Below are 15,562 nucleotides of genomic sequence, written 5' to 3'. Positions count from 1 at the left end.
ACCCATTAACATACATTCATACCAAAACATTTTTGGAATGTTTGCTTTTGACTGTAATCCAGAGACAGCACTCAGTCCATATGCAAAACTCAAGCAAATCGAGACATGCTGATCATTTTACTATCAACAAACACTCACTTTAAATGCACACCCTTTAGCAGACACTATAAAAGTTATTGCCATGTATTGCAGTTTTTACTCCCTTTTACCTTCCAGCAGCTCTCAAGTTCAAGGTGCTAAAGAGGATGTTTTGTTTTATACATTTTTGCAATATTACTTGAAACTGTCTTTACTAACTGATAAAAGACTATTTATTAGGTGCACTGAAAGGAATAATATTAATATACATCATCTGTGTACGAGGTAGGGCCTTAAAAACATCAGCCAATCGTTTACGCGATCATCGCGTAAACGATTGACCCTCTGGCTTGTCAATCACTTCCATTACGTTCCTTGTGAAAGACGTGCGCGGATTGGCCCTCTTGCTTGTCAATCACTGCCATGACGTTCCTTGTGCGAGACGAGCTCGGCTGCGCGCTCCAGTAACTTTCCACACTCTACAGGTGCCGCATGCAATGTTTTTGTCAGGAGACAGGAGTAACAACTGCAGATTATGAGTTTCCTGCGGTGAGTCCGACATAATGAATCCACTAACACGACACAGCGAATGCCGGTGGTAAACACTCCTGTTCCAATACTCGTGGCACGAGTTTTGGGAGGCGTTACCTCAAAATGAGCTGTGAAGGAGGGGGGTTGTTCTTACGCATGCGCTCATTTCAAAAACATTTTCAAAAACATCTCATTTCTTTGGTTTCTCAGTCAACAAAAAGATCCTCTTTAGCACCTTTAATGTCTATTTTCAAATCTTCAAAGGGGTGTAGTATCTGATTTGAAATAGTATATATTTAAAATCTAAAATACTTACATATGAGGGAATTTTAGTAATTGTGAACAAAGTTCCCATTGTCTACCAAGCTTTCGCACAGCAAAATGAAAAGAAGCTTGTTTTCCTTTGATCACTTTATCATACTGTATGTATACTGTAAAATACAACTGTGATGGTTTATTATCCATGTGGGCATGTGTACAAAACATACTGTAATAAGCATGGAATATTATTTATATATATATAATATAGTGGTAGCAAATCAAACAAACACGTCTCACCCCTTCCCTCTCATACACTCCACTCTCTCTGTCATACACACACATGTTGGGCATCTGTGAACTTTGTGTAACCTAAAGAGGCACAACTATATGCACCTCCAACCATGACCGTAATAAACCATATAGTGATACTTACGTCATACATATGTGCTACATTCAGGCCCATATGTTTATATAAGTGGAAAAACTTGCTCAATCTTTTATTTAACTTAAGTATTTCAATTATATAGTTTTAATTGTGTATATATTTATAGAAGAGAAAAGTATGATTAATGTTTCAGTAAGCCTTATACGTACATTTAAGTATCACATACAAGCCAATCTTGACAAGTAATTACAGAGCCAAAAAAAGAAGGAGGCATGTATGTACACATTTTTTTAACACTTCAGCACTGTGATGATTGATTGATAATCCGAGCAATCAGCAATTGTCATCTCTCTGTGTTGGCTTTTCTTCAGAGATTCTTGACAGTCTTCCATGTTGATTTAATAGAAGTTCTTTGGGTGCATGTTAAGTATAAAAAGGCTGGAATGCCAGGTCAGTGACCCATTAAGCTGTTAAGTAAATGGGCGGATGAAACCAGAGGAGACACAGATAGCTGGAAGCAGTAGGTGTTAGTGTAAAAGAAAGAAGCAAAAGGCTCTAAAATAACATCTTAAGCCTCTTACACACTCTGCATACCACATGCCCACAAGAAAAAATACAACTTGACAAGTATATTGTATATGAGCAGTGTCATAGGGCAGAAGTGTTCATTTTTAGCATTACTGATGTCATGTAATTCATCAGCATGTTTTTTTAAAGGTGCCCTTGAATGAAAAATTGAATTTATCTTGGCATTGTTAAATAACAAGAGTTCAGTACATGGAAATGACATACAGTGAGTCTCAAACTCCATTGTTTCCTCCTTTTTATATAAATCTCATTTGTTTAAAAGACCTCCGAAGAACAGGCGAATCTCAACATAACACCGACTGTTACGTAACAGTCGGGGTGTACGCCCCAATATTTGCATATGCCAGCCCACGTTTCCAACATTATGAAAGGCATTAGACAAGGGCAGCCAGTATTAACGTCTGGATGTGCACAACCAAATCATCAGACTAGGTAAGCAAGCAAGAACAATAGCAAAAAAAGGCAGATGGAGCAATAATAACTGACATGATCCATGATAACATGATATTTTTAGTGATATTTGTAAACTGTCTTTCTAAATATTTCGTTAGCATGTTGCTAATGTACTGTTAAATGTGGTTAAAGTTACCATCGTTTATTACTGTATTCACGGAGACAAGAGAGCCGTCGCTATTTTCATTTTTAAACACTTGCAGTCTGTATAATGCATAAACACAACTTCATTCTTTATAAATCTCTACAACAGAGTAGCATTAGCCGTTAGCCACGGAGCACTATCAAACTCATTCAAAATCAGAAGTAAACAATATAACAGTATACAATACTCACATAATCCGACGCATGCATGCCGAACACTTTGTAAAGATCCATTTTGAGGGTTATATTAGCTGTGTAAACTTTGTTAAGGCACTGTTCAAGGCAAGCGCGAGCTCTGTGGGCGTGGACCACGGGATTTAAAGGGGCCGCAGCATAAAATCGGTGCGTTTATAATGATGCCCCAAAAAATTAATTTAAAAAAATCTATGGGGTATTTTGATCTGAAACTTCACAGACACATTCAGGGGACACCTTAGACTTATATTACATCTTTTAAAAACATAATCTAGGGCACCTTTAAATTTTTTATCTATGTACAATTTTTTTTTAACTTATTTTGTTTATTTATTAGTATTAGAAATGAGAAAAAGTGTTTCAAAGTGAGTGTTTCAGAGTGAGTGCATTTATTATTCAAGATTGTATAGCAATAACACATAGAACAATTAGCTTGTCAGTGTAAAGTAATTTAAAGGCTGCAGTTCTGGGGTATCATCTCTACTGAGTGACATAGGAACGCTCAGTGATTTATCAGCTCTCTGTCATTTCACCATCTGCACTGTAACCACATAACAAAATATGAAGGCACATGTGTGTATGTACAGTAATATGTGTCGCATGTGTGAGCGTAGTACGCGTGTGATTGGTTTTTCAGTCAAAGGAATGGACGTCATCATATATATACATATATCATATATATATATTATAGCAGTGTTTTGAAATTGGCCATAAATATATATTATATATATTTATATTTCTTCAATTTCGGATGATCGTCCAATCAGTCAGTTATTTAAAGATGTAGTTCACCTAAAATCATTCTGTCATTGTTTAGACTCATTCCTGAGTTTAATTAGAATACTAATGTATAGCAGACAAGATGTCCAACCTTGAGGATCTTTGTTGTGATTACAGAGGTCCTATGAGTAGAGAAAGGAGTTTTGCATTGCATCATAGGTATAAATATGGTCTGTCTGTACATATGATGAACAGATGACAAGACTTCAAGCTTACTTGGATTTTAGTGGACAACTGAGCAGGAGCAAGCTCAAAAACTCATGTTACTTGGTAAGTCCTTGTACAACTTGTGCAGTCCTGCTCTCCTGCCATGTTTGATTTCATTAGCTATCATTGAACTGCATTTACAGTATCTCTATTTAGAATCCAAGTGTCTTCTCAGTGTTTTAAATTACAGACAGTAAACCTCAAATACTCAGCCCCAACAACAAAGCATGCCCTGAGAAAACATTGACCTTAATGCACTACGTGTATGGAGGCTCATATGTACCTGTTAGTGTGCTGTTTAAGCAGGTAAAACATGTTGAAGGTGTGCTGTACTCACATGATCACCTGCTAACCTGCTGTACAGAGGGATGCTGCAGACGCTATTTTCTCATCTTTCAGCATCTCACCTCACACTGAATGAGCCTGTTCCCCATTCCTGTCCTTAGTAAGGAATGTATGTCATTCTGCATCCACTTTTCATTCCAGCTAAAGAGTCCATGTTTGACTTGGTTAATATTCAGTGCATGTACATGTTTTTTTTTTCTGTTTTTTTTTTTTTTAACTCTAATGTGCATGAATCTGCCATGCTCAAAATATTAATAAAAACAATAATTATGTTATTCATTTATCATTTTTAATATTTTTTCATAATAACAATAAATATATTTATTATTATTATTCAGTGTTAATGCATTGCTCATTTAAAATTGAACACTGTACTACCACCCCCTTTTAAGCCCAAAAATGTATAACATAAGCAGCTTAATTTAAATTACATAATTATTCTGAATACCACCACATTGTCACCCATTGTCCAGACCTTTGTTTCCAGCACAAGTCTAAGCCTGCCCTTAGAGAAAATCTCTTGACAATGTTCTTTGCTTTTGTTTAGCACAAAAAAATCCCTAAATGAACCCAAACAGCATGAACACCTCCAAAAAATGTATTAATTTGGATGAAGAGAGGGAAAACCAGTGCAATTTAAGATTATGTCTTAAAGGGTTAGTTCACCCAAAAATGAAAATAATGTAATTTATTACTCACCCTCATGCTGTTCCACACCTGTAAGACCTTCGTTAATCTTCGGAACACAAATTAAGATATTTTTGTTGAAATCCGATGACTCAGTGAGGCCTGCATAAGGAGCAATGACACTTCCTCTCTCAAGATCCATTAATGTACTAAAAACATATTTAAATCAGTTCATGTGAGATCAGTGGTTCAATATTAATATTATAAAGCGACAAGAATATTTTTGGTTCGACAAATAAATAAATAAATAAATAAAATAACGACTTATTTAGTGATGGCCGGTTTCAAAATACTGCTTCAGGAAGATTCGGAGCGGTATGAATGTTTTGTGTCGAATCATGTTGATCGGATTTCAACAAAAATATCTTAATTTGTATTCTGAAGATGAACGAAGGTCTTACGGGTGTGGAACAGCATGAGGGTGAGTAATAAATTACATTATTTGGGTATAATTACATTTTTGGGTGAACTAACCCTTTCAAAAGGATGGATGCCCCCTAGGCTTGGATTCCAGATGAGTGTGGACAGATGCTTGGGTGTGCCACAAGTGTGCATGTAGCCTATGTGTGAGAGAGACAGGAAAAGATAGAGAGATAGAGTATATTTACTGTAAATCCATATGACTAATATATAAGCAATGTGGTTACATTGACATGATTTTTTTTTGCCTAAATGCAACGGATTTTTTTTTTGCCTAAATTTGATAAACTCTTTACTATTGCCTTAAAGTGATCCTGTAAACTTTTGACCCTGGACCTGCCATCTTAATTTAAAACTTTACTCGAATTCACGAATCTCTGCGTCATGAAATTATAATGATTCATGCGAACACTGTCATATCTGCCCAATTTAACAGGAACTATTTTGAATGTGGTAACTACTACTACTACTATTAATAATAATAATAACAATAATAATAATTTCCTCCCCAGTGTTCTATTTTTATCAGACGCTGTGATGTTTCGGCCCCTTGAAAAAAAATAACACATTTAATTTGACTATGAACGTACAATTTACCTGTGCAGGTACAGGCACGAGCATAGAGCGCACGAGCACAGCTGACTCAAGATTTGATAGGCTGTAATGTGAGAAGGCGGGCAGCTCACGCAAGGTTCTGAAAGCCGATCCTGAGAAAAGAGTGAATGTCTAAGGATGTATTTAGTTAGCTGCAGGCGTCTGAACAAGTCTGGACTACAGTTCCTTCACAGCAGCAAACAGCACTACCAAGGAAATATAACTTTATTCCTCTGCATGTAGTCAATTAGAGGATTTTTGCTGGCTGCAACGTTTTGAAGAGGGAAAGTCCGCTGGGAGGTTGGCAGATGCTCAGGAGCAGTTTGTTAAAACTAAACTCTCTTCGAGTAATTCTCCGCACAAATACAGGCTCATTGAAGGGAATTTGTCAGAACATGTGTGATTAGGACAACGTCGTTGACCGCTTCGCCTCGGTGACCAGTTTTGAGCGGTAAGTAGACGTCTGTTTCCTTTGAATTAAATGACCGCTCCATGAAAAATGATGGAACGCGCTCTAGTAACGTTAGTCAGTAAAATAACGATGTGGGGTCACTGATTGGGGAGCTGATTCAGGATCAGTTAAGAGCCCTGTCAGAGACTGGATGCTTCTGGATAAGTTATTTCGCGCTGTCAGTTATACAGCGCACTATAAGGTCAGTGATAAACGCTCTACTCTAGGGCAGTAATTCTCAACCTTTTGACCTCCATTGGATGCTTCAGGATAAGTTATTTAGCCCTGCCACTGATACAGCGCACTATAAGGTCAGTGATAGGCGCTCTAGGGCAGTAATTCTCACCCTTCTGACCTCCATTGTCCCCCATTGTCCAAGACCATACTGAGAGATTTTGAAAAGAGATTTTCTCAGGTGTTATGCCGAAGCTGTTGTTCTTTTTATTAGCAAACCTTAAAATGATTTAAAATAACACAAAGCAATCATTAAAATAATCTTGTTTAATAAGTAAATAATAAAATCTTAAGTCTCCATGAATATTTTTATACACATTTTATACAATACACATTTCTATTTATGCCAGGCTCTAAAATATTTTATCAGGTACAAATTGTGAGTAAAAAAAAAAAATCCTTTTCCTTAAAGGGTTAGTTCACCCAAAAATGAAAATTGTGTCATTTATTACTTACCCTCATGCCGTTATACACCCGTAAGACCTTCGTTCATCTTCAGAACACAAATTAAGATATTTTAGTTGAAATCCGATTGCTCCGTGAGGCCTCCATAGGGAGCAATGACACTTCCTCTCTCAAGATCCATAAAGGTACTAAAAACATATTTAAATCAGTTCATGTGAGTACAGTGGTTCAATATTAATATTATAAAGTGACAAGAATATTTTTGGTGTGCCAAAAAAACAAAATAACGACTTATTTAGTGATGGCCGATTTCAAAACACTGCTTCAGGAAGATTCGGAGCACAAATGAATCAGTGTATCGAATCATGATTCAGATCGCGTGTCAAATTGCCAACGGCTGAAATCACGTGACTTTGGTGCTCTGAACAGCAGATTCGATACACTGATTCATTTGTGCTCCAATGCTTCCTGAAGCATTGTTTTGAAATCGGCCATCACTAAATAAGTCCTTATTTCGTTTTTTTTTGGCGCTCCAAAAATATTCTCGTCGCTTTATAATATTAATATTGAACCACTGTACTCACATGAACCGATTTAAATATGTTTTTAGTACCTTTATGGATCTTGAGAGAGGAAATGTCATTGCTCCCTATGGAGGCCTCACAGAGCCATCGGATTTCAACAAAAATATCTTAATTTGTGTTCTGAAGATGAACGAAGGTCTTACGGGTGTGGAACGGCATGAGGGTAAGTAATAAATGACAGAATTTTCATTTTTGGATGAACTAACCCTTTAATCTTTATTCAGTAAATCACACACAACTGTAAAAGTCATGGGGCCTATGATTATTGTTCGGGACAGTGGTGGGCCTTGGGGTCAAAAAGGTTGAAATCTATGTGTCAGTGATTCTACGGTCGAATAATTAAACTCTGTAGGGTCAGTATTTCAACACTTCGAGATCAGTTATAGTGTGCTGTAACGCCCTGAGGTCACTGACAGAGTTCTCTAGGGTCAGTGATAAAGTGCTTTAGGCTTGGGAAGAGTGAAGCATCAGGATAGAGTGGTGACTCTTGAGTATGAAGCAATAATGATTTATGGAAGTAATACTGAGAGCTGTGGAATGTCATCCTACCTTGTTTTACAATTTAGAGCAAACAAGCTTAAAGGTGCAAAATTGTAAGTACTATCATGCACAATGTTGCAGGTCTAATGAACATGACTGATTACTGGCATAATGCAAGCTTGTTGTCATACAGAATAGCTCAATTCTTATTATTTGACAGAACAGATGTGCTTCAGATACCTGAGATTTATTCACATAGTTCTCATTAGATGTGTTAAAACACATCATAACTGCATAATTAGATATTTTATTTATATAATAATGCTTGAGGTGTCCTTGGCGCCCGTGTTACAACTTCATTATCATTTAGGTTAATTCACATTTTTATGTTAGTTAAATCATACAGGACACAAGGAACTATAAAGGGCAGAAGAGAGCACGGATCAGAGACAAGATGAAAGAAATCACAGCACAAATATGGTTTATGATTAGACCACATGTGCACATGTTGCCGTTTATACAGAGAACTGCTGTGAGGAAATTAGAAAATGATGGGTTGATGTTCTTATGAAATTGAAAAAGAGAGATTTCCATAGCATCACAACATTTCCAAATTGCCTGTTCAGGCAGAGGGGGCGGGGCATGACCTCAGTTGAACTTTTGTGATTCGTCACTTTGGATATCTCACACTCAGTAGGCAGGACTGGAGTGTCTAGGTTACCGTGGACACCTGCCGAGCATGCATGCATGACCGAGGGACTGCTCCAGTGTTGCCAACTATTTTCAGTGGAAAGTAGCAAAAGCCTGCATAAAAAGTCGCTAAATGTCACTAGAAGACGTAATGCGCCAACTGTCCTAATCTGTGCTCACATACTGTCATTTTAATATAATGTATAGTTGAATGTCCAATAAAACTGTTCTCATTTACATATTTTCTGTCAGATAATGGAACGTGTATGATATAATGACTGACTAAAGTCGCTTTTTTGAAAAAAGTCACTACAGGGGTCTGAAAAGTTACTAATCTAGTGACAAAGTTGATAAATTGGTAACACTGGGCTGCTCATGTTGAGTGACTATAGTGACAGTCTGAATGTTAGTATGTGGGCTTTTTTCCTGTATAAAAGAGAATGCATGTCATTATTGAGAACAGCTGGAATGCTCAGTAGTCTTTCGCTCAAAATTATTAGACTGAGCCAAGACTTAAATAATCATTTCAAGAACTATTATAAATCAGCACCTTAAATTGTTCCAGGGTTTTAGTCCCTGTGTTTGCCATTCACATTCTCAGTTCTTTTGATGGCAATACACTACTACAGTATGTAGTAAAAAACGTTTGGTTGCACAGCACTTTCTGTCACATGTGTGTGAACAACATTTGGGGCACATAACCAATAACATCTGTGCGTCAGTCTCCATAGTTTCTCTGTTTCCTGGTTAGACTGTAACACATACATAGTGAAGCATGTGAATAGAAATGTGTGTACTGTATGTCTTGTTTATGAGTTCTCATCTATTTGCATACACAGAATCCATGAAGTTTTCACATTTTTCTGTGCTGATTATAGGGGAAAATTTGATAAATTGAAATATGTTGAAATGTGTTAAATGAAGTGTATATGTTTATTGGTGGTTGAAAAAACATGCATAAATTAATGAAAATAATTAATAAATGAAAATGCATGCACCTCCCCATACATGATTGTTTTTTAATTATTTTGACTAATTTGTGAATATCTTTTTGTGCTGAATTAGTCATTTACCAACTCAATTACTCACTTACTCTCCAAATTAATTCAGTACATGTCTGTATTTTGGTCGGACAGTATGCTGCTTGTTTTAATTCTTGATTTCTTTTGGAATCCACCCCAACTAGAAGATGTGTTTGTTTTTATTTCTCTATGATATCTATCCTTTGCCAAGTTCTTCGCCCTCTCTGTTTCTGTTTTTGGTAGCTATGTGGGAGACAGGCTGTAATGAAATAGTTGGCAGTGTGACCAGCAGACATCTTTGACACCCACTTTTCTTTTGTGTTCTGAAAGAGTGACCTCTCATACTTTAATATTTTGAGGATAAAATCTAGTGACATTGTCAGGGTAAGGAATGTTACTAATTTAATCCCTCTAAGGACATCGTCTCCTGGCCATGAGTTTTCTTTGTTCTAAAACTCTGTTTGAAGCATGAACACTTTAGCTCATAAACTCATGAAGCATTACTTAGGAGGGGGAAATCAGAATCACACACAATAAATCACTCATTTAAAATGTAATTGTGTGCCGAATTTGCCAACATGACAATGTCAAAATGGCTACCATGTATAAAAAACTTTTTATGTGATTTTGTTCTGAAATTTCTAAAAATATAATGAAATCTGTATTTTAGATTGATTAAACTTTAAACTTGAGATGTGTATCAAAATAGCATCTGCTGTTCAGATATAAAAAAAACAGCTCTGTTACATTAGTTGTTGGTCACTTTTATGATATTTTGAAAAATGGGTATAGTTCACCCAAAAATAAACATTATGTCATAGACTTGCAACCATGTCGTACTTTTCAGTGTTGGTGTGGTTTCCATGTTCAAACTGATTACAGCAGTAATGCAGATGATTGGATGCTAGGTGGTGCTATGCGGTAATGTTTCACAGAAGAAAGAAATGAATACATACAGTATATAAAACAACATGAGGGTGAGTAAACTTTTTTGGGCAAACTCTACCTATAAGGATATGTCTGCTACTATACTTACTATAGGCCTACCACAAGTTAACTTTTCAATAAGGAGGCTTTAGAAGGCTTAACGTAAATTATCATTTGACTGTCTCTGTAAAACGATGGGGAAGAAATTACTACTATTATAAATTGTTGGATAGAGTCAGAAACATATTCGTCTTATGAGACAGGATGAGTCAACAGTCAAAATGGACATTTTAATTGGTGTATGTGGTATTTATAGTGTTGTAGAGTGGCATGCAAGTAGTTGATGCTGTTGTTTCTTCTCCCAACATGCACTTTATAGAGCTCAGGAATGTCTCTGTAATTCCTCAGTCTTTTATGTTAAGCCACACAGTAAATAGCCTTTTTTATTGTGTGAAAAAGTAAGAAGTGAGTTCTGTTTTAACTGGGTTCACATACAAAAAAATCAAACGTTGTCTCTTGACCCCGGGTATAAGGTGACTCAGGTGTAAGAGCGAAGGCAGCGGAATGCACAACATGTAGATGAAGGAAGGGAGAGGCTGCAGGAGACAATCTGGCAGTTCAAACTCAAATGTGGTTCATTCAGGATACTTATAAATGCTATAATTACCCTTTCATGAACCACATAATGATGACGGTATCCTTTTAATTGATGCAAACAGCACTGAGAGAAACAGAGACAGATTGATTGAAATGGGAGTTGAATGGGAGAAGGAGAGAACAGCTACAACTGTGTTTCCACGTAAAATCAGAAATCAGAAACAAAAAAACTTTCATTTGGACTCATGCATGTGCAGAGGCAACTAAATTGTTCCACAGTTTATATTAAAATTTACAATAATCAGTAATGTGACTCTGTTCAGTATATTTGTGTAGTGTACCATATATATGCTGCTGTTTATGTTTTTATTTCCATAAGGAATTAAGCAACTGTTGTAAAAACCTCTTTAAAGGGACCACATCATAGAACTTAGTTAAAGGGATAGTTCACCCAAAAATGAAAATTTTATGTTTATCTGCTTACCCCCAGCGCATCCAAGATGTAGGTGTCTTTGTTTCTTCAGTAGAACAAAAATGATGATTTTTAACTGCAACCGCTGCCGTCTGTCAGTGGTATAATGCAAGTCAGCGGGAACTTGGACTATAAGAATAAATAAAACACGACAGACAAATCCAAATTAAACCCTGCGGCTCGTGAAAACACATTGATGTCTTAAGACACAAAACGATCGGTTTGTGTGAGAAACCGAACAGTATTTATGTCATTTTTTACCTCTAATACACCACTATGTCCAACTGCATTCATCACTCGATTCGTTTGGTCTGATCGCGCTCTGACAGCGGCAGTGATGTCTCGCGCATATGCTTCAATGAGAGCGAGACATCACTGCCCTTGTCAGAGCGCGATCAGACCAAACGAATCGAGTGATGAATGCCGTTGGACATAGTGGTGTATTAGAGGTAAAAAATTATATAAATACTGTTCGGTTTCTTGCACAAACCGATCGTTTCTTGACTTAGGACATCAATGTGTCGTCACGAGCTGCAGGGTTTAATTTGGACTTGTCTAAGCAAGTTTTATTTACTCTTATTGTAGAAGTTCCCATCCACTAGCATTATTTGACTGACAGACAGCAACGGTTGGAGTTAAAAATCATAATTTGTGTTCTACTGAAGAAACAAAGACACCTACATCTTGGATGCTCTGGGGGTAAGCAGATAAACATAAAATTTTATTTTTTGGTGAACTATCCCTTTAATGGCACAATAAAAAAGGATCATGTCATTTGACAAGTTCACTCAGCTAAAAAATAAAGGACACAAAATGTCTTGCATATGTGTATGTGGGCGGATGAGTGTTTAGTCTGTTTGTCTGTGTATTTGCGTGTGTTCTGTTTATTTTGAAAGTGGTTTAAAATATTCATGCTGTGGCTTTTTTTAGATTTAAAAATTAGACTAAGTTTAATAGCCAACTAAAGTCATCATCATTTTAAAGAAATTACAGGTAAAAGAATTCCTGTTTCCCCCAGACAGTGAGAGACACCGGAAAAATAAACCAATACATATTCAGTTATTCTTTTCTGACTTAGATCTTTGAAGGTTTAATAATGTCCATGTGTGTGTTTTATGTGCATCTCTGTTTGTCTTCAAGTTTTTAACCTTGTTTTTCGGCAGGCCATTTTCCAGAGCAGACACTGTTGAGTTTAAACCAGCGTGACTCAAATGTGGACCACGATTTCCTCTCTTTATAAATCAAAAACAGACCCATCTGCTAAAATGTAATTTAAAAAATGGCATCTTTGAAGGCACAAATAGTAACACTCAGTCAGCACACGCAACAAACATTCATGCTTAGGCCACTTCCTTTGGAGCAGAATGATCCCACATATTTTCCCTCAAGAAAAGTAATAAAGAAAAAAAGTTAATAAACGTGTTTGTGTCAGACAACATCTCTAAATGAGCAATAAGATCTGCTGAATGAGAGTGTGCTCTTAGTTTCAGCACCAGTGCATGTACATGCTTTAACTCTGTTATGGCTTTGAATCATAGCATATCATGTTGAGCAATAGCCATCTGTAACCTCTGTAATAATAATAGCATTAGGAATGTTCTAATAAACAGACGTAGTCTCTTGAAAAAATCATTTTTCATTGCCCATTATGGAGCTGCTTTAAAAACTTGCACAAGCTCATCTTCCTCTGAGTGTCTGCTCTTTATTTGTGTGATGATGATGGTGCAAGCCCCACCTTGCTTCTCTCAGTTTCTTGTCTTTGAGCTTCTGCCAGATGTTCATGGTATCTGGGCATTCGTTTCACCTGAAGGAGGAACATTATGTTACTGCTACTGAACTGAAGCTGAAAGCAGTGCAGATTGCTAACAGAATAATCAATGTTAGACCTTTTTTCCTCCACATTTTTCTCTTTTTGTGTGTGTCATTATGTGTAGGATTTGAAAATGGGGTGTTTGCTGCAATGGACTCTGCTACTTGCTGTGTTGCTGTGTCTCCCGTCATGCTCTACAGCTCAAGGTAAAGATTCATGTATTCTTTCAGGAACTTTAATTCATTTTAATGTGTATAGCGGACCACAGTTAACTTAATCTGCAGAATGTACAGTTCTCATGTAGCATAATTAATATTGTAATATCAATTTGGATAAATTCTCTTCTGCAATGAAAATAAAGACGTTTGAAGACAAATTTGGGGCATGTAAGAAAGTCACAAAATCATAAGGCTAAAGTTAATCCAAAGTTAATATCATAAATATTATTTTATTATCATTATTTTAGTAAATATTATATATTAAATTTTTTATATATATTTTTTATATATATTATATATTAAATACTGATATACAGTAAAAGTACAATATTAGTTAAGTATATATTTACATATATAGATCGACATAGAAAGTTACCTGCATGCAGCAAGAATGAAAAATATTAGTGCTGTCGAACGATTAATCACGATTAATCGCATCCAAAATATATATATCAGTATATATATATATATATATATATATATATATATATATATATATATATATATTTATATTTGTAGGCTGCAAAAAATGTATGTACAAATGTACAATGTGTATAAATCAGCTTCTCATCAGATCTTCTGTATATATATATATATATATATATATATATATATATATATATATGTATACATGTGAATATTTCTTAAATATATATATATAATACACACACATATATATGTATATATATATTTAAGAGATATTCACATGTATACATATATATATATATATATATATATATATATATATATATATATATATATATATATATATATATATATTAGGGGTGTGACGAGATCTCGCGAGACTAAAGTGTGATGCGATTAATCACAATTAATTGTTTGACAGCACTACCTGATATATATCTAATATTAATCAATTCAGATAAATTAAAAAATCTATAATATCTGTCCATAACCAATGTTGTGCATCACTAATTTTAAATCCTGCACTATATAGTACACAAATACTAGTTGATTTCACATCATGCCCCATCAAGAGTGCAGTGACTCATTGATCAAACACAGCAGGTTAATTAGTTTGCTACCTTAAGGGCATTCATTCAAACAGCCATTGAGTCATACACAGCCATATAACTGATGACTGGTAGTATACTGAACTGTGTAAAGGAGAGATGGTGCATCAGTCACTGAATAAATGGGCCCAGATGTTTTGTTTGCTTGAAATGGCTTTGCAGACTGGGTGGTGATGGTCATTTCCTGTGTCTTCTCTAATCCTTTACTGAATACATGAATTGAATAAGCCACAGATGTGAATGTTTATGGAAATACTGAAGCTCAAGTTCACAGATGTATTTGTCACATACACAATGGTACACAGTGAAATGTTTTGTCTACCCACCATGACTGTATAAAGAAAATATAAATTGGCCTATAGGTATGTTATATATAGGCCTAAACAGTATGTACAAAATAAGAGTTAAAGTGTAGGCTAAGAAGCAAATGTAGAACAGTATTAGCACTTTATATTTATTTTTTGGTCACAACAGTCTAATTTTGGCTGCACCAATGAAAACATTCTGTATTTGTATAAATGAAAGCCCACATATCCAGACATATCTTTTTTTACAGTGAAAAGAGAAACACAGTTGTGTATATTTATGTGGTTGTGTTAGTATTAATTGTTTTTTTTTTTCTCTGTTGACAGGCCAGTGCAATGATGTTGTTGCAGCAGACATTGTGTTCCTGGTGGATGGATCATCCAGTATTGGCAGGGCCAATTTTGTGTTGGTCAAGAATTTCATGGCAGGGATTGTCCAACCCTTCGCCAGAGCAGTAGGACCCAATGGCATACGTTTTGGAGCCGTACAGTACAGTGATACCGCCAGGTCTGTGAAACTTTGTTTACTTGTGTACTTAAAGTCCCCCTGAAATCAAAATGTAAGTTTTTCAGCTTTTAGTATGAATATGGTAGCCTTAAAGGGTTAGTTCACCCAAAAGGAAAATTATATCATTAATGACTCTCCCTCATGTCGTTCCAAACCT

At 35.8% G+C, this 15,562-nt stretch overlaps 1 protein-coding gene across 1 annotated transcript in view; it reads left to right on the top strand.

Moving 5' to 3' along the window:
* The first annotated feature begins 5,737 nt into the window (after positions 1 to 5,737).
* col7a1 (collagen, type VII, alpha 1) overlaps positions 5,738 to 15,562 on the top strand; it is a 73,767-nt gene continuing 63,942 nt past the window's right edge. The window contains 3 exon segments of the mRNA XM_048199384.1: positions 5,738 to 6,119; positions 13,465 to 13,546; positions 15,225 to 15,405. Coding sequence (XP_048055341.1) covers positions 13,474 to 13,546; positions 15,225 to 15,405 — 254 coding nt within the window. The 5' untranslated portion in view covers positions 5,738 to 6,119; positions 13,465 to 13,473.

This window comes from Megalobrama amblycephala, linkage group LG8, assembly GCF_018812025.1.
Source record: "Megalobrama amblycephala isolate DHTTF-2021 linkage group LG8, ASM1881202v1, whole genome shotgun sequence".
Taxonomy (NCBI): domain Eukaryota; kingdom Metazoa; phylum Chordata; class Actinopteri; order Cypriniformes; family Xenocyprididae; genus Megalobrama; species Megalobrama amblycephala.
This window is presented reverse-complemented; position numbering and strand designations above follow the sequence as displayed.